General features: G+C 41.2%; 1 protein-coding gene across 5 annotated transcripts in view; it reads right to left on the bottom strand.

The window, feature by feature from the left end:
- RBM33 (RNA binding motif protein 33) overlaps positions 1-22253 on the bottom strand; it is a 138542-nt gene extending 116289 nt beyond the window's left edge. For all 5 annotated transcript variants that reach the window (XM_030826282.1, XM_030826285.1, XM_030826283.1 and 2 more), the window contains exons 1-2: positions 21830-22253; positions 1359-1437 (exon numbers count right to left, since the gene is read on the bottom strand). In XM_030826282.1, coding sequence (XP_030682142.1) covers positions 1359-1437; positions 21830-21872 — 122 coding nt within the window. In that variant the 5' untranslated portion in view covers positions 21873-22253. The remainder of the gene's footprint in view (positions 1-1358; positions 1438-21829) is intronic.
- Between the last annotated feature and the right edge of the window lie 673 nt (positions 22254-22926).

Below are 22926 nucleotides of genomic sequence, written 5' to 3'. Positions count from 1 at the left end.
CAGTCTTTTAGTCAAAACTAGCTTTAGTACTTACTAGTAAGACCATTTCTTTTCTAGGAAAGGCTTCGTTTTTAAGCACTATTTAACTTTTAGAATGCATACTGGCTGATTGTGTGCGACAGCTTGACTGGGATAAGAGGTGCCCAGCTACCTAACAAAACATTATTTCTGTGAAAGTCCATGAGGGTGCTTCCAGAGCTGATTAGCAATGAATCCATAGACAGTAAAGAAATCCATCCTCACCAATGTGGGCAGACATTACCCAAAAAGTTGGAGTTGGGGAAATTCACCCTCTTCTTGAGCTGAGCTATCTTCTGCCCTCAGACATGGGTGCTCCTGGTTCTCAGGCCTCCAGGCTCAGATAGGGACTCCCACCACTGGCTCCCCTGGTTCACAGGCCACTGGGCTCAGACTGGAACTACACCATTCTACAGACCGTGTAACTTCTCAGTCTCCACAATCACGTGAGCCAGTCCTTCATAACGAATCTTTCTACATATACTCTTTTGGTTCTGCTCCTCTGGAGAATCCTAATACACTGCATGAATCACTGAAGAGCAATCAGCTTTACGTGGACTGTAAGGGCCTCAGAGTTCTCAAGTTAGATTATTCTATAAAACTTCTAGATGTGACACTGCCGTTTTCAAATGGACTGCAGCTTCAAAGTAATTGTTACATTTTCTCAACACAGTATTTAAGGTGTTAAAAAAGTTATAAAGAATAACCATCATTTCTCAGCCCCACAACCCAGATTAAGCCCCACTGTGTATTTCTCCCAGAACACATCTCTAACCTCTGTTATAACTCCTTGCCAGAGGTAACCACTCTATCAAACTACCATCTATCATTTCTGTGGATTTTTAAATTGTGTTTGTGTGTATTCCTGAACAGGTCATTTTCATCCATTCCTAAACAGGGATTTTCATCTTCACTGGTAACCAGGAAAACAAAAGTTAAAATTAGTGAAATACCATCTACACACATTAGAATGGAAAAAACGTTAAAAGTGTAGCCAGATACTCAGCACAAAGTAGAGCTTAAAGAACTCTGGCACAAGGCCACTCCAGTAATGGTTCTGGGTGTCCACAAAGTCAGTATCATTACTGTACAAAAACAAAGAAAAAGGACAGAAGACCTATGATCTGTTGGCCGCCCTCCGCACAACACAGGCGCGGAAGAGGAGCCCACCTCAGCCTTCTGCATGGAGAAGCTTCACTTTAGCCCAGGAGGGACAGCCCCACTCAAGAGAGAGCACCAGGTAGTCACAGTGCTGTGTTCAGCAAAGATCCCTCAGGAAGCAAGTGTCAGAATGAGAGAGATCGGCACGGGCGGTCAGGTGAAGCACAGGGTGCACGTACCTGTCCCAGTCCTCATCAGCAGCTCTTCTTCTCCACGACCGTTCTGCGCCAGGTTTATCAAACTGGTCAAAGTCATCATCTATGAGAACAGTCCATTGAAGTCAGTTTTACTAAGTTACAATAGACACAATGCAAATAATTCAAACACTAAAACAACTTTGTTAAGGATTCCTGACGACATTTTAAATTACAGAAGTTTCATATATAACTATCATTTTACACTTTAGCCATTTTTAATAATGAAACATCTTAAAAAACACCAAGCTATCCAAGAAAACCAACTTATTGAACATTATTGGGCATGAAAAATCACTAACAGGTTTTCAAAACAAAAAAAAAACCCCACAAATGTTATTAAAGTGTTTTCTTTATAAAATGGGTTTTGAGTGGTTTTTTTACTGCGTGAAAGAAAAAAAATGTGATGTGCTAAAAAGTTAGAGACTTTCATAACACTTTTTGTAATCGTCACTTTTCCAAACCAGGGAAAGCTAAGATTCCATTTAAGCAAAATAGAGATAACACAGAGACGTGCTGAGCAACGGAAATATAAGCACACACCTAATTCTAGTTTTCTAGTAGCCACATTTATAAAAGGTAAAGAGAAATAGGTGAAACTTTAACAGGCGATATTTTAACAATATATTTTATTTAACATAGTATATCCAAAATATTATCACAGTATGTATGGCTAGGCGCGCTGGCTCATGCCTGTAATCCCAGCACTTCGGGAGGCCAAAGCGGATGGATCACTTGAGGTCAGGCGTTTGAGACCAGCCTGGCCAACACAGCAAAACTCCACCTCTACTAAAAAAAATACAAAAAAAAAAAAATCAGCCAGGCATGGAGGTGCACGTCCGTAGTCCCAGCTATCCCAACTACTTGGGGGGCTGAGGCACTAGAATCGCTTGAACCGGGAGGCAAAACTGCAGTGAGCTGAGATCACGCCACTGCACTCCAGCCTGGGTGACAGAGACTCTGTCTCAAAAAAAAAAAAAAAAAGTATATATATACACACACAGATATATATATAAATCACAGTGTGTAATCAATACAGAAAATATTAACAGCATATTTTACATTTTTTCCATACTAACTGCTTATTTTGCACACACAGCACATCTCACATCTCAATGTGAACAAGCCACATTCCAAGTGCTTGGTGCCATGTGTGGCAAGTGGCTACTGAAATGGACAGTGAAGAAAGGGCAATTAAGAGCAGAGCCCTTTAGAGGCCTGTTTCTTTTTCTGTAAAAACGAAGCTATTATCTACTTCATAAATTTGCTGGAACATTAAATTTGACAATGTATTTTAAAATACAAGAACTGACAAATGGGTGGCACCTGACAAAGTTATTTTTATTCCTAGTAAACAAAGAATTGAAATTAAAGGCTTTCATCTCAGACATACATACAAGCAAAGAAATTTGAGAGACAGCAGAACATAGATCTCTCTCCCCAGAAAGAGTCTACCTAGGGGTAGGTGGTTGGGGTAGGTAGGGCCAGATGATATAAACACCTATAAAGCCTCAGGAATTTTCCGAGCCTGGAGCTGGAAATCAATTAAGTTCTACCGAAGTAATACATATACTCTTACCAAACACTACTGATACAGTTTGAATATACATCCCTGCCAAATCTCATGTTGAATTGTAATCCCCAGTGTTGGAGGTGGGGCCTGGTGGGAGGCGTTTGGGTCCCAGGGGCAGATCCGGCATGGCTTGGTACTGCCCTCACCATAGCCAGTGAGCTCTCTGGAGATTTGGTTGTTGTAAAGTGTGGCACCCCTCCCCGCCTCTGCTCACTCTCTTGCTCCTTCTTTTGCCATGTAAGGTAAGTGCCTGCTCCTGCTTGGCCTTCCACCATGAGTAAAAGCTCCCTGAGGCCTCCCCAGAAACTGAGCAGGTGCTGACGCCACACTTGTACAGCCTACAGAACCATGAGCCAATTAAGCCTCTCTTCTTTATCAATTACCCAGTTGCCAGTATTTCTTTAGAGCCCTGTGAGAACGGCCTAATACAATTACCAAACAGAACAAGTGCTTTAAAAAAAAAAAGAAAAGAAAAGAAAGAAAGAAAATCCAATAATTAAAGACATTAAAGAATTAATAGCCTCAAGAAGTTCCACTTCCAATACGACAGAATGAGGAGCTCCACGGGTCCTCTCCCTGTGAGGCTGGTGAAAACTGTTTTATAAAATAACTACTTAAAGTCTCTAAGAATAATTCTAAGGACATACAACAAATGAAAAGACACTTATTCCAGAAATCTACCAAAAATTTGGCAAGAATGGCAGCAAGAATTAATGAGTTTTAAACCAGGACCCACCCCTCTTCATCCTCGAAACTCAGTAATGCTAAGACTCCACTCCAGACCAGTGCAGCCAAGAACACAGGATGCCCTCCCCACTCAGCTCCCAGCTGGAGGACAAGGACCTCCGCATTTCCCATCCCACCCCCACCTACCCGTTGTTGAGGCTGAATTCTGGGTGAGTGTGAGTAAGACGTGTGGGCTCCTTTCTTTCACTCAGGTCCCATTGATGGGACAGACACTGCTGGGCCCAGAGAACCCCTGCCCTGGGTCAAGGGCTGGGGGTCCCACACCAAGAAAGCCAAACTGAGGAGACCTGGGGCTGCTGCTTTCCCCCCGTTCCCAGGCACTCAGCTCCTAAGGCAAGGGTATCACCCAGAGACTGGTACACCACTGTCCACAGCCACAGCACAAATGCTGTGGCTCAGAGAGGTGGGGGGTGAGGAAGCAGACATTTAGAACAAGAGTGCTCCACAACTCTCCAAAGAAACTGACTTCAAGCCAAAGAGTGCTCCCAAAAACAGTGAGGGAGAGTTCTGGTGAGAGCTAACTGGGAAGAGAACGGTAAAAGCAGCTGGAAATATGGCCAGAATGTAGATGAGCTGCTGTGCTGGAGAGAAATGGGGACACAGACAGGTGAGGAGGGCCTCTGCTTGGGTCAGAACAAATCTCAAACATGAACCATGGACAGTATCCATTCAAAGGAGCCTGAATGTGATGGGCTCAATTTATAAAGCAATTTACACCCCAGAGCATTACAGAAGGTGTGCTCAGAGAGAGACAATCAAACCCATGACAACCATCCCAGGGTAACTGGGCATGCCCAAGGCTGTGGTCACTGCAGAGCAACATCAGAAGCTTCGGGGGAGGGGTGAGCACTTCATTAAAATAACCCAGCCAGTCAACAAAGGAGTAAAGAAGCAAATAACAGTAATAAGCCCAGGGGTGGGAGAACAGGGAGACCAGCACCCAGAGTTGCTACAATGTATTATCTAAAATGTCCAGACTTCAACAAAAAATTACAAGATATGGAAGAAACAAGAAGGTATAACCTATAATCCAATGACAACAAAAAGCAGGCAACATAAACTGCATGTGAGAGGACCAGGCATCAGATTTCATAGAAAAAGATCTGTAAGTAGTCATTATAAATAAGTTCAAAGAATTAAATGAAACCATGGTCAAAAAACCAAAAGAAAATATGATGACAGTATCAGGTCAAATAAAGAATATGAATAAAGAGGACAGGTGCAGTGGCTCACACCTGTAATCCCAGCACTTTGGGAGGCCAAGGCAGGTGGATCACTTGAGGTCAGGAGTTCGAGACCAGCCTGGCCAACATGGCAAAACTCCATCTCTACTAAAACTACAAAAGATGTGATGGCACACATCTGTAATCCCAGCTACTCGGGAGGCTGAGGCAAGAGAATTGCTTGAATCCAGGAGGCAAAGGTTGCAGGGAGCCGAGACCACACCACTGCACTCCAGCCTGGGCCACAGAGCAAGACTGTGTCTGGGGGAAAAAAAAAAAAAAAAAAAAAAAAACAAAACACTTTGGGAGGCCAAGGCAGGGGGATCATGAGACCATGCTGGCCAACATGGTGAAACCTGTCTCTACTAAAAGTACGAAAATTAAGTGGGTGTGGTAATGCATGCCTGTAATCCCAGCTACTCGGGAGGCTGAGGCAGGAGAATGGCTTGAACTGGGGAGGTGGAGATTGCAGTGAGCAGACATTGCACCACTGCATTCCAGCCTGGTGACAGAGTGGGACTCCGTCCTCCCCCAAAAAAAAATAAATATATGTGTGTGTGTGTATATATATATATACACACACACACATATATACACACACATATATATGTATACACACACACAGAGACAGAAATTATTTTTTAAAAACCAAATAGAAATTCTGAAATTGAAAAATAACTAAAATGAGTTCATTAGAGGGGCTCAGTAGTAGATGTGAACTAGCAGAAGAATTAGTAAACTTGAAAACAGATAACAGAGATGACATAATCCAAAGAATAGAAATCAGAATATGAAAACTGAACACAGCCTCAAAGAAATGTGGGGCCATTAGGAGGCACAACAATATACGTGTAATGGGAGCACCAGAAGGAGAGGACAGACAGGAGTAGGAAAAAATACTCAAAGAAATAATGGCTGACAACTTCCAAAATCTACTGGAAAATATTTATCTATACATCCAGGAGGCTCAACAAACTCAAATGATAATAAACTCAACGATTTACAAACACACACAACGTAGTCAAAATGTTTCAAAGCCAAAGACACAGAAAAAACCTTGAAAGCACCAAGACAAAAATGACTCATCACCTACAATGGAACTGCAATAGTTGATTCTCATCAAAACAGAAGTAGCCAGAGGCAGTAAGATGACCTATTCAAAGTGCTCAAAGAAAGAGTCCTAAATCCACCAACATGATCTTTCATAAAGACATTCACAGATGAACAAAACAGGAAGAAATTTGTTGCTAGCAGAACTGCTTATAACTGGTTGAATTGCATCCCCCAAAACTATATGCTTAAGTCTTACCCCTCCTTCTGCCACCTGTGAATGCGATCTTTTTAGAAACAAGGCCACGCATAGTGACTCATGCCTGTAATCCCAACACTTTGGGAGGCCAAGGTAGTCGCTTGAGGCCAGCAGTTCAAGACCAGCCTGGGCAATATATCCAGATCCTACCTCTACAAAAAACTTTAAAACTTAGCTGGGTGTGGTGGTGCACACCTGTAGTCTCAGCCATTCAGGAGGTTGCAGCGGGAGGACTGCTTGAGCCCAGGAAGCAGAGGGTATAGTCAGCTATGACTGACTCACTGTAGTCTAGCCTGGGCAAAAGAGCAAGCCCCTGTCTCTAAAACTGAAAAAGCTATTTATCGATGTAATCAAGTTCGGATGAGATCACACTGGATATTAAAGAGGGCACTAAATTCAATGATGACTGATGTCTACATAAGGAGAGGGAGATTTGGGGACAAATAGACACACACACAGGAGAAAGGTCATGTGAAGCCAAAGACTTGAGTTATGCTGCCATAAGCCAAGGAATGCAGGAAGCCAACAAAAGCTGGAAGAGGCAAAGGATTCTCTCCTAGAGGCTTCACAGGGAGTGTGGCCCTGCTGGCACATTAATATGGACTTCCGGTCTCCTGACCTATGAATAAATTTCTGTTGTTTTAATATATCCAGTGTGTGGTGTACTTGGATGTACAGATTCCTGTATTTTAGCTATATATTTGTATATGAATTTGGCAATTTTCAGCCATTATTTCCTCAAATTTTTTTTCTGTCAATTTCTTGCTCTCGTGGGTCTCCTAAGTGTACACAAGTACACTTGGTGGTGTCCCATAGGTCCTTTAGACTGTTCATTTTTATGTATTGTTTTGTCGTTCTGCTCTTCCAACGGATCATCTCAACTGACCTTCATGTTTGCTGATTCTTCTGCTTGCTCAAATCTGCTACTGATCCCCTCTAAAGAGTTTACTTTAGCTACTGTACTTTAAAGTTCCAGAAGTTGTTTCCTTCTAATAATTTCTTTATTAATATTCTCTACTTCATGTATCATTCTCCAGATTTCCTTTAGTTTTTTTGGTTCACAGTTTCCTAAAGCACGTTAAGCATATTTAAGAAGGTTAAAGCATCTGTCTAGTAAATCCAACGTCTAGGTATCCTTGTGGTTTCTATTTCTTTTTCTCCTATGAATGGGCCATACTTTCAGGCTTCTTTCTATACAATATAGTATTTTATTTACTATTTACTATTTAAAACTGGATATTCTGTACATTGCAATGTAGTAACTCTAGAAACCAGATTCTCCTTCCCCAGAGTTGCTGCTGTTACACAATGAAGGTTGCTGTCTATTTGTTTAATGGCTTTTTAAAACTACTATTTATTGTATTCCTTAAGTGTGGTCACTGAAGTCTCTCTTCTGTTATCTCCCTAATCAACCAGTGACCTGGTATATTTCCTTAAATGCCTGCATCCAACAAAAAGGAAACATGAACAAAGCTGAAGGAGAAACTGCTTCAGCGGAGGGGGATGAAACTAACAGAGAAAGCCTCTGTACCAGCCCATCAGTGATGAAAACCAATGTTAGGTTCTGAAGTTCCAAAACGGCTGCTTCCAACAGTTCTTGCCAAGTCAATAGTTGTTCCACTGGAAGGACCGGCATCTGGCATTTCCCACTTGACTACCTTCTGTCACATCACAGACTGGCAGAGAGGATTAAAAACAAACAAGTGGCCGGGCGCGGTGGCTCACGCCTATAATCCCAGCACTTTGGGAGGCCAAGGCAGGTGGATCACAAGGTCAGGAGTTTGAGACCAACCTGACCAAGATGGTGAAACCCCGTCTCTACTATAAATACAAAAATTAGCCGGGCTTGGTGGCGAGTGCCTGTTATCCCAGGTACTCAGGAGACTGAGGCAGGAGAATCACTTGAACCCAGGAGGCGGAGGTTGCAGTGGGCCCAGATCACGCCACTGCACTCCAGCCTGGGCAACAGTGCGAGACTCCGTCTCAAAAAAAAAAAAAATCCAACTATATGCTGCCTATTAGAGACTCACTTTAGACCCAAAGACACTAATAAATTGAAAGTGAAAGGATGGAAAAAGATATTTCATGCAAATACTAACCAAAAGACAGCTGGCAAAGTTACACTAATATCAGATAAAATATTTTTAAATCCAAAATTGTTTCAAAAAGAAAGAATACTGTATACCGATCAAAGGGTCAATTCCTCAAGATATAACAATTATAAACATATATGCACTGAAAGAGAACACCAAAACTGACGTAGCAAATGTTGACAAAAATGAAGGGAGAAAGAGACTGCTCTACATTAATACTTAGAAAATTCAACACCCCACTCTCAACAAATATGAAATCCAGGTAAAAGATTAATAAGGATATAGAGGACTCAAATACTATAAATCAACTAGACCTAACAGACAATACAGGGTACTTGGACCAACAGGCGCAAAATATACATTATTTTTAAATGTACAGGATGCCCTGTCCCTGATATATGTTAGGCCAAAAAATAGTTCTTAATGAATTTAAAAATATCAAAATTCATGCTTCATGAAAACAAGGAGCATTCCCTATCTATGAAAACAGAAGCAAAGTCCCAATATTTTATAAGCTAAAAATTTAGCTTGTGGCTTTTTTCTCATTAAGACACAGCGAAGGAATTAGTACTGAATCGCAATCATCCATGGCAGACATTGCTAATTAATTAGAGCATCCACTGGGTGCAGTGGCTGGAGCCTGTTGCCCTAGCTACTTGGGAGCCTGAGAAGGGAGGATTGCTTGAGGTCAGAAATTTGAAGCTGTAGTGTGCCATGGTCATGCCTGTGCATGGCCACTGCACTCCAGCCTGGACAAAACAGTGAGACCACAATAAGAAAAAATGAAAAAAAAAGAGCATCTAATTCTGCCAGGCTAGCTAATAACAATCACCTAGAAACCTTGTTAACAAGTACATAATCCTTGGCCTCCTCACTGATTTTTGATTCAGTGGGCTCTTTTTGCTTTTTAAAGCTCCCACTAATTCTGATGGACAGCTAAGGTTAAGAATCCCTGTGTTCATCTCACACTGTGCATCAGCGCAGGCACTCCAGAAGGAAATTTAACTGCCATCGTGCTACATAGCACTTTCTGGAAATTTCAGAGTTAAATCCACAAAAGCCAAAATTAGAGGCCAGGATCATCAAAAATAATTAAAGTATTTTCCCAAAGGAGAGATACCATAAAATAGCTAAGGAAAGCGGCTGTTGAAATCATTCCAAAATCAGAGAATGCAAGATAAGCAAAAAATATGAATACAACTGAAGAGTCATGAAACCTGTATCCTTCACTTGACAACTATTTCTTGACCACATATATGCCAGGCACTGTTCTAGACAACCGACATACAAGACAAAAAAAAACCCTTCACCCTGTGTAGGTTACATTCTAGTAAGAAAAGACAAACAGTAATCCCAACAAACTAATATATGGTATATAACTTAAGGCCTTTATTGGAAAAGACTAGAGCAGAAGGGTAAAGATGGGAAATGAGGTAAGGGTCAGCTGGTACAAACTGGGCTGACTATAATTTTAAAAAGAATAGTCAGAGTAAAACTTAAGAAACAAACCAGTATTACATGTTAATGCAACATATTTTAATGACAAAAAGTCTATAAAACAAATATTTTTTAGTTTTCCAAAACTCTTTAATGTCTGACTTTGTAGAAAACAGCTGAATTCCTCTATTTGCTTCTGCATTCAATCTCTTGTGAGATATAGATATATATATATTTTTTCCTTTGACAGAGTCTCGCTCAATATGTTTTTTGACTGAAATACATGAAAGAAATCTGACTCTAAATAAACACGTAGTTGTAAAAAGAAGTACTTTGTCTTTTCAAACAATTTTAGATATTCTTCGATACTACATTAATAATCAAAAAGTGGCCATTTCTTAAAGATTGGCTGCAATGCAGAATCTGAAGCCACAGCAATGAATATTTCATACCCTGTTATGTTAAAGTCCAAGCGTGTCTTGCACTGTTATTGGATCTTTAACCATGATTTTGTGCCACCATGCAGTGGTCATTTTGAAAATATTGGTTCCCTGATTTATGTAGTACTCCAAATGCTAACACATTTCATTATCCAATATACAAAATCACACTGGTTAACAACATCACCAATCTCATCAGGAAAGTCTTCAAGTGCTGGGACGTTTTCAAGCTCACAATATCAAGTATAAATATTCCAAAATTCTCATTTTTGTCTGAAAGCTTACATATTATCATTGGCAACAAATAATGTCCACTGTTTTACTTGAAGTGACAGGCTCACTTCATTTTCAAGAATGTATCTGCCAAGCACTAAAATCTGAATAACCACAGTCTGTCAATTGTCCTTTCAAGTAAAAATGATATTCTACAGAAGAAGTAAAAAAAGCTAGCTCAGCTCACAATTAAATTGAACAAGTACCTTTTTTATTTTTTTAAGAAACGGGGTCTTGCAATGTTACCCAGACTGGACTGAACTCCTGGGTTCAAGTAAGCTTCCTGCCTTAGCCTCCAAGTAGCTGAGAATACAGGTGCACACTACCGTGCCAGCTGGACAGGTACTTTTCCTGAAGACAACTGTTTTACTTCAGTATGAAACAGAAGTCCTTTATGCATATGCTCCCTACTTGTCACAAAGATTTTTTAAATGCACTCTAGGATCAAGATTTAATAAAATAAATAATTGCCACTGCCTTAATTCATGTTAAAACACCAGAGAATGTACCCACCATTACTTTTGCAACATTGATGCAATTGTCAGCACAGTAGAAAAAGGCAAACAGCCTTCAATACCGTCAAGAAAATAGTCTGACTTCACAGACACTCTGACAAAGTCTCGGGGACTCCCAAGACTTTGAGAAATACTGTTCATCATTTAGTGAACAAAGGTAATATGTACAAGGATGTTCATCAAGAAGTGTTTTATTAATAGGAAAAAGTAGAAATAAACCAAATGCCCAACAAAAAAAAGCCAGAGCAGAGAGGTCAAATAAAAGTACAGTCATGTAGTTACACATTAGGCAGCAATAAGAATTTTAAAGTCAAACTATGTTTCCTGACATGAAAAAATATCCCCAATAATATAATGGGGGGAATTCTCCAATATCATACAATATGGTATGGCCACTATGTATGTAAAACATATGTGTACACGTGTGCCGGATATAAGCCAAACTGTTATCATGGTAGTTATCTGTTCACACAGAATTAATTATGGATTTATGGTCTTCTTTATTCTTCCTTAAACTTTTAAAAAACTAATTAGAGTAATAGCTTGATTATCTATACCAGACTAATACATGATCATTATGAAATATTACTGCAATACCTAAAAGCACAAAGATATTAAAATCATCCCAAATTTCTCTGATAAAAACAATTGTAAAACTAGGAGAACATCACCACCAATGTTTATCTGTGCACACATGTCAACATATAATGTGTGGACAAATAAAATTATTAAAACAGGACAATATATAATATTTTTAATGAAGTATTAAATTTCATATTATGTAAATTTATCAGTAAAAAAGCAAATGAATTTAAATTAATGGAATGACTGAAATTTGAGTAAAGATTCCAAAAAATATATACAATGCAATGAGGGCTGGGGAAAATCAAGTTTGGTTTGACACACTAGGTAACAACTGAGATGAAGGCTGAGAATGACTACATTTTTGTCAAGCAGATGGGCATTCCAGGGAAATAACAGCACAGAGGCTGAGTTCCACAAGCCTAGAGCACAGCAAGGAGTTCAGGTAAGTTGAAAGCACACTCACAGAGAGAAGTAGTCAGAAAGAAAAGGTGGTAAAGATTGGCGGCATTACTAGAAAAGCAACATAAGAAATCTATACTTCATATGCAACACAACCTCAGTTTAGAAAGGGTAATCTAGTAGCAAGAAGCAAGAACTAATTAATCGATAAAACATAAACAATGGTAAAACAAAATAACTACAAACCAGCCATTAGGAAAAAAAAATGTGGTTAGCACCACAGTGAAGAAACGGAAGGGAGAATAAGACAAATGCATGAACTAGAAACTGTCAATTTAGAAATTCCAAGGCATGTTGACTAACTGAATATAACAAGGAAGGAGAAGTCAATGAAAAACATCAGTATTTTGAATCTGGATTAGCTGTGGATTGATGGATAGATGTGCTGGTTTGTTTGAAGGTGGGGTAGAAGTTCATGAGTTTGGTTTTTAAAATGCTGCATGTGTATTATTACACTTCACTCACGCATCTTTTGCAATATTTTTTAAAAGTTTGACTTGCTGACTGTACTAAATTGCACAATCATACTGCAATACCAACAATTCCATTCAATCCTAATACTAATCATCTGGAGTTAGGGCAGGCCCCACAGGTTAAGGGCTCAGTTTCACAAGGCTGCCCCACTTCAGATGCCAACTGCAATGAGGTGCCCAGGCTACTCACACTTCTCGCTGGCTGAAGTCTACAAATTCTGGGGTTATCACACCTCCCCCCAACTGCTATAACAATTCACAGGACTCAGGAAAACACTGTACTTACTGTTACAGTTTATTATAAAGGATACAAATGAAGAGCCAGATGAAGAGGTACACAGGGCTAGTCTGAAGAGTCAGGGTGCACCACCCTCCTAGCACGAGGAGGTGCTCACCAACTCAGACGCTCCCTAAACCTGACAATTAAATCACTGACTAATGGTGACTACAGCCAATCTCCAGCCCCTCTCCCCTCAAGGGAGGCTGGGGGTTGAGCCTCAACGTTCTAACCCTCTTAACATGGGGTTAGTTTTTCTGACAAGCTCCCACCCCAAAGCTATCCAGGGCCCCCACCCCCGCTATAAGCCATCTCATTAGCATAGAAAAGACAGTAAATTCAAACGGTTTCCAAAGTTCTGCCGAGGTAACCAGGGCAGAAAAAAATATTCATTTTTTATCATACCACAGCATCCCCCAAAAGGGCATGTCCACCAGAACCTCCGAATGTGGCCTTATTTAGAAACAGAACCTATGCAGATGTAATTAGTTAAAATGAGTCACTCTGGATTAAGACTGGCCTCTAAATCCAAGGACTGGTGTGGCAATTCCATTTCTGGGTATACGCTCAAAAGAACTGAAAGCAGGCACTTGAAGATGTATTAATATACTCAAGTTCCTATTAGTATTATTTACAATAACCAAAAGGTGGAAGCAACTCAAGCGTCTACTGAAGGATATATGGTTTAAAAAAAAATAGTACAGATATATAATGGAATATTATTTAGCCTTAAAAAGGAAGTTCTGACACATGCTACAATACTGATGAATCTTGAAGACATTACGCTAAGTGAAATAATGACTCAAAATCTTACAGGGCAAGCTAACACAAGAACCCTGTACAGCCTGTTTGTATTCTTAACATATTCTGAGTCATTTCCCTCTGTTTTCCTTTAGAATACAAATACTTTTTAAAGTTCCAGTTCATAACAGTCATATTAAACAGAACCAAGAAGAAAAAATGTGTCCACATTAGTTCAGAACTTTAAAGGAAGAACAGCACATCCATGAAAGCCAAGGGGTAAAATATTAACTGAGCAAAACGAAAGAGGTCAATGCCCTCCTTACCTGGAAAATCTCCTTCTAAGGCCTAAACATTGTACAAGACATTCCATTTTAATAGGGGAATCAATTTTCCTTCAAGACTGAAGATATCTACTAGATTTCTACAATTCTCTATCATGCAGCAATCAGACATCTACAGTTAACACAAACTTTTACTTACCATTCTATTTCTTCTTCTTTTCCAGAATCCTGGACTTGGATGAGATACCACATAGACTACTAGCTTGGGATAGGGTTCTAGCAATTATCTAATCTAAGGGTCAGCAAACCAAAGCCCATGGGCCAAGTAGGGCCTGCCACCTGTTTCTGCCCAAATTTAGCTACTACTCATCTATGTAAATAAGCTTTTAATGGAACACAGCTATTCCAATTCAGGCATATTGTCTATGGCTGCTTTCAAGGTAAACGGCAGAGTTCAGCGCTTGCAACAAAACTCATCTGCCCTGCAAAGCCTAAAATATTTACTGTCTGACCCTTCACAGAAAAAGTTTGCTGACCTTTGTATTCCAAAGGTTCTCAACCTTCTTTGTCCTCAATATCACACTCATGTGTAATATGTTCCTAGTCCAAATCACTAATAGTCAAAATTCCTTATTTTACAGATGAGGAAATCCAGATCCTTTATTTAAATATTAACTAGAAATCAGGTAATGTCCAATAACTTTCGAAGTGAACATATGAGCCTTACAGCATAACTACTAAGTTCTGAATAGCCAAGCCAAATTTTCAGAAAGCGTTCCTATACCATGTTGCTTTAGAAATAATTTGTAGTCACTGTTTTAAAAATCTCCTATATTACATGGGCCCCAGGACAGGTTCTCCCTAAAATGAACTTTTTATTTTGTTTATGAAGTGTAGTGCTCACTGGTCATTTGTCTTTCAACGAACTTTCTTCATTCAGGGTTTAAAAATCAATCATGGCCAGGCGCGGTGGCTCACGCTTGTAATCCCAGCACTTTGGGAGGCCGAGGCGGGCAGATCACCAGGTCAGGAGATCCGAGACCACGGTGAAACCCCGTCCCTACTAAAAATACAAAAAAAAATTAGCCGGGCGTGGTGGCGGGCGCCTGTAGTTCCAGCTACTCTGAGAGGCTGAGGCAGGAGAATGGTGTGAACCCGGGAGGCGGAGCTTGCAGTGAGCCGAGATTGCGCCACTGCACTCCAGCCTGGACGACAGAGCAAGACTCTGTCTCAAAAAAAAAAAAAAAAAAAAAATCAATCATAATAGAAGTCCTGCTTGATATGAGATAGGACCCCTCCTATTACGGAAGTTATAAAGGCTCGCTCTATCAACCTGGGTAGCCAAGAAGAGACAAGTGAACTGGGCTCAGCCTACTGGATGTTCCCACCATGACTTAAAATCTACAGGAACTGACATTGATTTCTTTTCCCAGGAACCTAGACCCTTTTTTTTTTTTTTTTTTTTGGTGAGACAGAGTTTCCCTCTGTTGCCCAGGCTGGAGTGCAGTGGCGCGATCTCGGCTCACTATAACCTCCACCTCCTGGCCTAGCCATGAAGCCTTCTAAATGGCTGAGTTTAAGGGATGAAATGTCAAACAAAGAGGAGAAAATGTTGTTAAAAACTTCTAGAATGAAAAAAGGTCACATAAAAATGATTAGGAATCAGAATGTCCTCAAACTTCTTAAGAGCAGATCTGGATGCCAGAAAACACAACAATACCGCCAAAAATTTTACAAAAATCAAATCAAATCAAATCTAAAATTCTGGACCCAACCAAACCACCAATCAAGTTGTGAAAATTAAAAATTCCTTCAGACTCAGGAGTCTCAGTCTCAAAAAATTTACCTTCAACACACACACTTAAGAAGCTGTCGGCCAGGCGCGGTGGCTCATGCCTGTAATCCTGGCACTTTGGGAGGCCGAGGCGGGCAGATCACCTGAGGTCAGGAGTTCCAGACCAGCCTGGCCAACATGGCGAAACCCTGTCTCTACTAAAAATACAAAAATCAGCTGGGTGTGGTATCACGTTCCTGTAATCCCAGCTACTCAAGAGGCTGAGGCAGAAGAATCACTTAACCCAAGAGGTGGAGGTGGCAGTGAGCCGAGATCACACCACTACAACACTCCAGCCTGGGCAACAGAGCGAGACTCTGTCTCAAAACAAAACAACAAAAAAAAAAGAAGCTGTGGCATTGCTTAACTCTATATCAATGTGGAAATCTGAACATAAAGAATAATTTTTCTAGGAAAATTTAAATGATCGTGATTGACTTTTCATCTTATAAAACTAAATAAATCAATAATAATACAGGAAATTGAAAAGATAACTTTTTTAAAGGGAACCAGACCCAAATGGCTCTGGAGAAGAGCTCTTCCGCAGTCAGTAACAGATTTTTACACCGTCCCAGAAAATTTCACAACTCATTCTAAAAACCAACATATCATAAATAAAAGGATAGCACAAATGTACACACAAATACCAAGGAAGAAAACTGTAAGTCAGTCTCCCTTATGATCACAGATAAATCCTAAAATGAAATCCAACAATATAATAAAAAGAACAAAATGTGCAGATCAAGATTTTGAACCCCAGAATGCATGCTTAGTTCGGCACTGGAAATCTATCAATACATTACATTAAGAGATTAAAGAACAGGGGAAGAACACATAATCACAACAGACGCAGAGAAAGCATTTCACAGCTCAGAGGCAGCAGTGGGGATGGCAGTCAGTGCTCTTGGTGCAGTGATGCTAAAGGGGTCAATAAGAACCTGTCCTCAAAAAATTGTGATTGTGCATTGTGACCTGTCTGGTGGTTCTCTGAGGAATCAGCTCAGAGATCACCCCCTCAGAACTTTCTCAGGGCTAGAGCAGCATCCCAGGCAGTGCTTGTCAAAAGCATTTAAAAACATCCACTAACCAGGGTCACCTGGGGCAAGGGATGATGGACAGGGTAAGCAACACACAAACTGAAAAGCCTGGGAAAGAAGAGGCTGAGGAGGAAAATATATGAAGGAATGAGAGTGTTGAGGGCTCCCATGTATACTGGGAAATCTGGAAGACCATGCACATGCTGAAGGCTGGGCACATGCTCAGAAAACAACTTGAAAGAACCCTAGATTTATACCTCTGGCTGATCTTTGAGCTACGCATATGCAGAAGGTGAGGCTAAGGCTGGGGTTATAGGTGGCCTGGATGAGCAATGAAGTCACCTCAGCCATCTGTAAGCACAGGAGTTTCTGTTTGTTTTCTGGCTTTGGTTTTGTTTTATTTGCAGCTCCAGCCGTTTGAGGACATCTCCATCAGATCACTGGCTGGGCAATCATACAACACAACGGAGACATCAGTGACCACAGGAGACAAGGGGTAGAGTCTATTTTCATTTGGCAAGTCATCAAAAAACCAGACAACTGAAGCCCACAACAAGAAATAGCAAACCCAGAAAACGGGGGACATTCTGACTTCCAAAATTTCCACATCACAATATTTAAAATGTTCAATTTTCAGTCCCAAAACTGAGGGACCGAAAAAATCAAGTTAACATGATTTAATCAGTCACACAGGTAAAGCATGTGAAATTGACTAACAAATTAGGATGCAATTATAGATATTTTTTAGGTTCATACAGAAAACATGTCATTCTTTAATTCATTCACCAAATATTTAACACATGCTATGTGCCAGGAACATTTGGAATGCATGGTAAAACAGACAGCATTTTTTGTCCTCATGAGGCTTACAGGCTTATGTGGGAGGCAGATTTAAAAACCAAGTAAATAACTAAAGAAAATTACAAACTGAGATAAACATTCTGAAGAAAACAAGGGTGCTATAGGTGAAGAAACAGGAAAATACTGAAATTATCCAGTCTAAGGAGCAGGGGAAAAACAAGCAGAGCCTTAAAAAACAGGGGGACATCATTAGAAGTACCAATCTATGCATTATGGGGGTCTCAAAAGGAGAAAACAAAGTAGCGGGAAAAAGAATTGGAGAAAAAAAATAAAAGGCTTCCAAATTTGGTGAAAGACATGAACCTACGTATTCAAGAAGCTCACCACTCCAAGCAGGATAAATCTGGAAACCCACACAGAGACACATTATGATCACACTATCAAAAGCCAAAGACAAAGAGAATCTTGAATACACCAAGAGAGAAGTGACATGTCATGTACAAAGGATCCTGCATAAGATTAACAGTCAATTTCTCATCAGAAACTATGGAAGCCAGAAGGTGATAGGATGAAATATTTCAAACGGCCATTCAAAAATTATATCCCCAGATATGACCTAAGGGACTTTGTCATTAGTACACCTGCCCTACACGAAATGCTAAAAGTACTCATGGCTGAAATGAGAAAGGCTATTCTTTCCCCATTCCTCAAACTCTCTTGATTGAAGCTAAGAAATTAAGCATGAAAGATTTTCTTGAAGGAAAAATAAAGAATTAAATGGCTATACACACATAATTATCAGTATGAAAACATCTCATTTATCAGCACTATTAGTGATTAAAATGCTCCAAAAATTTCCTACCAGGTAAATTTTACCTGTTGAAGTACTAAAACTTGTTTCACTTACACAATTTCGAATGAAAACCTTCTGCACCATGCTTCTTACTTTCCTGTCTTACTACATACTGACACAGTGGAAGGAACATTGAACTAGAAGTCAAAAGACCTAAATTCGAGTCTACTTCCCTTTCTTAACAGTTAGGTGGCTGAACTTTTCTGGGCTAGTTTACTCTCAAATGTAAATTAAGATAACTGGTTTAGTATCTAAAGTCTTAACTCATCCCAGCAGTGTATCTTGCTCTAAAATTTTACCAGCCTGGGATTTGTTTGAAATATACAAAAGTGGAGGTGGGGTGATGAAAATAGATTGCCAAAATGTTGATGCTAGGTGATGAGTATGTGGGTTCATTATTCTACTACTGGGTGTGTTTGAAATTTTCCATTAAAACCTTTTATTTCTACGAATTGACTAGAAAACAAAAAATTTACAAGCACCCATTTTTTCACCTCACCCATAAAATCAGATTAGCTCAGGCCCAAGAATGCAGTTGTAAATCTTTAAGTGAGATAATGCACTCACTAGGTTGGAGGCTTTTTACGATTTGTGTACTGATTTTTTATTTTATATTTTACAAGGAAGCACCAGAACTAGAAGATCTTGAAACTCATTAAACTATTTGTTCCTTCCCCAAAATGCCATGTTTTTGCCTTTATGTTTTTGTTTTCAGTCTCCAATAAGTAACAATTGTCATTCTCTCTGCTATTAGCCTCTCTGAGAGGCTGAGGCGGGCAGATCACTTGAGCCCGAGTTCCTGCCTGGACACCTTGGCAAAACCCTGTCTCTACAAAAAATACAAAAATTAGCCAGGCGTGGTGGTGCACACCTGCAGTCCCAGATACTAAGGAGGCTGAAGTGGGAGAATCAACTGAGCCCAGGAGGCCAAGGCTGCAATTAGCCATGATCATACGACTGCACTCCAGTCTGGGCAACACAGCAAGACTCTGTCTCAAAAAAAAAAAGTAAAAAGTAAGCAAACACTCCTATAGACACTTTGTTGTACCCATTTTGGCTATCCAGATTATGGATAGCCAAGATCTATTTTATTAAATAAATATTAACCACTTACTATACAGGAGACCAGTATTTTCAAACTGACAATCTTGAACATTTTGTAGATTGTGAAATTAATCTAGGTCACAACCAGCATTTTACTGTAATGAAATAGAAAACATTAGAGTGCATGGCATAGTATGGACCAGTATTGTTCATGAAATTTTTTTTAACTTTTATGTATGTACTAAATCACAATGTCAATCACATTTCTGTGGCTGCCATTTTAAAAAGTTTGAAAGCCACTGTGCTAGACAATATGCTAAACTGAGCTACCAAATAAGCTATCTATAGCTCAATAAGGTATTACCAATGTAAATATTTCTCCAAGCTAACATGATTTAATCAGTTACACAGGTGGAAATGACTAACATAACTTAGGATACAATTATATTATTTCCTATTCGTAAAGAATACATTTCATCCTTTAATTCATTCACCAAATGTTTGTTGAACACATGCTATTTGCCAGGAACACGTGGAATGCATGGTAAAACAGGCAGCATTTCTGTCCTCATGAAGTTTACAGGCTACTGTGGGAGGCGGATTTAAAAAACAAGTAAAAACTGAAGAAAATTACAAATTAAGATAAACATTCTGAAGAAAACAAACAACGGTGCTAGAGAATGAAGAGAAGAGAGGCACAAGAGCAAGGGACAGACATTCCTCAGATAGAATGAATTCTCAAGGAAAGCCTCCCTTAAGAGCGTGAGAGCCACTGGATCAGGAGGCAGCCTGGCAAGAGCAGGGACAGAAGCAGTCCATGCGATGAACTTCCAGGATAAAGGAAACAATCACACAACATGCTGGTGGGGTAGGCAGGGACCAAGTCATACAGAAGTCACAAACCTTGGCAAGGAGTTTGGTTTGAATTGAAGAGCAAAGGAAACTCTGGCACTTGTGACAAAATGGAAGGAAAAACTCCAAAGCATCATGAATAAAGCCTACTTATTCTTCTAAAATAGCAATTCTCAAAACTTCTGACCTCAAAATTATTGAAGACCCAAAAAAGCCTGTTTATCTGCATTACATTCAGTGATATTACTATTTTAGAAATTTAAAAGGAGAAACGTAAAAGAATACAGAAGCATATATTCCATTAGCCATCAGCATAACGTCTTCACATGTTATTCAGCCTCTAGAAAACTCCACTGTACACTACTGAAAGAAAAGAGAAAAAATACAAATAACACCTTAGTCTTTCCAATGAAAAGAGTGTTGATCCAAGAGTTCCTAGATTACCCTGGGAATGCTATAAAACAAGCAATTCTGACCCCCAGAAAGATAGGTGAACTATATATTTTAAAATTTTAATTAGTGTCAGATGTAACACGCAAATATCACGTATTTAAACTGAAAGAAAAGTGGCATATAACAAACCAAATTGCCAGAAGCGACATTCCTACACTTAGTCTTTGTAGTTTTGTTTTTCCATTTTGTCAGGCAAACGTTTTGACAGTTGGGCCAAAATTCCTAAACAGGATGATTGCAATGTAACCATCTGCTAGCATTTACTAAAAAATACTCGGGTATACACTAGACTGGCTTTTCAACGTTTCAATGGTAAGAACTAATCCCAAATGCTTTTGTTATCTATATTTTACCATCTTTTCAAAGTTTTCAAAATAATCATTTAAAAAGTCACTTTCAAGTATCTCTCCACACGTTTTTAAAACCCCCAGTGATATGTAATTTTACCTGAAAGTAGTTTACCTACAATTTTTTAGAGATAGGTGTTTCATCAATATTGTTTATGCTTGCAAACAAGAGAAACTATCCAAAGGAACTGAAACCTTTTGTGTCACGTTTTCACTTTTCAAAGACGCAAATAAAACACTAACAGGTTATTAGACAACAAACAATTTAAAACAGGCATTTATTGAGACTTTCTCAAGAAATCTCACTTTCCAAAATGGCCTACTGTCGCACATTCCTTAACACAGGTCAATCTTTTCGTTATGTTTTTGTAATGGGCTTGAAATCAATATAAATCTCTCAGGATGGCCCCACAATCTTAACCACCCACCCTACAGCGACCTGCCCCGCTCTCCCTAAGTGACACTGTAGCGGGGGGTGGGGGGGGGCGCTCTCCTAGCCATAGGACACCAGGCCGGCTTCCGCACTTAATGCCCGCCAACGCCAGAGATGGGCCTGACACTTAGCCTTGCAAAGTAGAGGACGCACAGAAGTTCACAGGTAAGTACGATTTGCACAGCGGAGAGGAGGAGCGAAAGGGAGAATGACAATAGCGAGGGAAGGCAAGAGAGAAAACTGAATAGGCCGAACACAAAGAAAGTCGGAGCCGGGGAGAGCCTCGTCCTCTCCTAAGCGGGGAGGCCCCCGGCCGACACCCCCGCCCACCGCGGCGCGGCCCTGGCCCCCAGAGTCCGGCTGCCTCACGTACCTCCGGCGCCAGCTCCTCCGCTCGCTCCCAGGGCGGCCGCCATGGCACTCTCAGGGCCCGGCCTTCAGCCTCGCCCACCAAGCCAGCTGGTGGGCCGACGTGCGTGGTCCGGGCCTGGGTACGGGTGGCGGAGGACAGGGAAGGGAGGGGGCTGCAGGAGGCAGAGGCGAAGCCGGGCGCTTCGCGGTCCACAGCTGCCCCTTCGCCTCCGCAGGAAAAAAACAACAAACTACCGCAACATGGCCGCGGGCCCGCGCCCGCCGCGGTGCACCCTGGGATGATGGAGGCCGGGAGGCGGGCGGGAGCCGGGGCCTGCCCCTGCTGAGGCCGCAGCAGCCCTGAGACCGCCGCCGTGTTTCGGGCGGTGGGCGTGCAACGCAAACACGCGGCGGCCACCTCCGCCCGGCTCCTGAAACCCAAATGTTTGAAGCAGGGCGGGGACGACTGCTGGCCGTAGGTCGATTCCGGGTTCAGTCGTAAGGCGCTTTGCAGCAGTCGGCAAAGCGAAGCTTTACGGCAGCCGGTCTCCCCGTTAGGAGTCGGAAAGGGAAGGCCCAGCGTACGGTTCGGGGGACCTTAACTATCGTTTCTGTGCCTGGACAGTGGGTTGGAGAGTGAGGTCTGAATGAGCTGCAGTAGTGAACGCCGACGGCTTGTGTTGAGGGCACGAAAGAGTGCGCACAACTCAGGCAGGTGTTTCCGCGAGCTGGGATGAGCGCCGCCCGCGCCCGACTAACGTGCACGCGCAGTCGTGTGGCGTCCACGATCCCCCACTTCCTACAACCCGAGACCCTGCGGACCCGCGACCCCGGGCCCCCGACCCCTTCTCCGCGCGTGGCTGGGCAGCGGGCAGCGCCAGGCCCTGGTGGGCTCTCGGCCCTTACTGCCCCTGCGCCTTGCGGCCCTGAGAACAAGACGTGAGCAGGACGGACAGCGCCCGGCACTCATGTCTGAGTTTGCATTTTTGAGCATAAGAAAGGTTAAGAAACGAAGTCCTCATACTTGACATAAAGGAAAGGGTGCTGGGTGGTCAGACAGCTGTGGACGTAAGGACTCAGGGGTGTTGGGGTGTGGGGCCCGGGAAGGCGCGTCTGAGT

The sequence above is a fragment of the Nomascus leucogenys genome, chromosome 13 (genome assembly GCF_006542625.1).
Source record: "Nomascus leucogenys isolate Asia chromosome 13, Asia_NLE_v1, whole genome shotgun sequence".
In the NCBI taxonomy this organism is placed as follows: domain Eukaryota; kingdom Metazoa; phylum Chordata; class Mammalia; order Primates; family Hylobatidae; genus Nomascus; species Nomascus leucogenys.
Note: the sequence above shows the minus strand (reverse complement) of the source record. Positions and strands in the feature narration are given on the sequence as shown.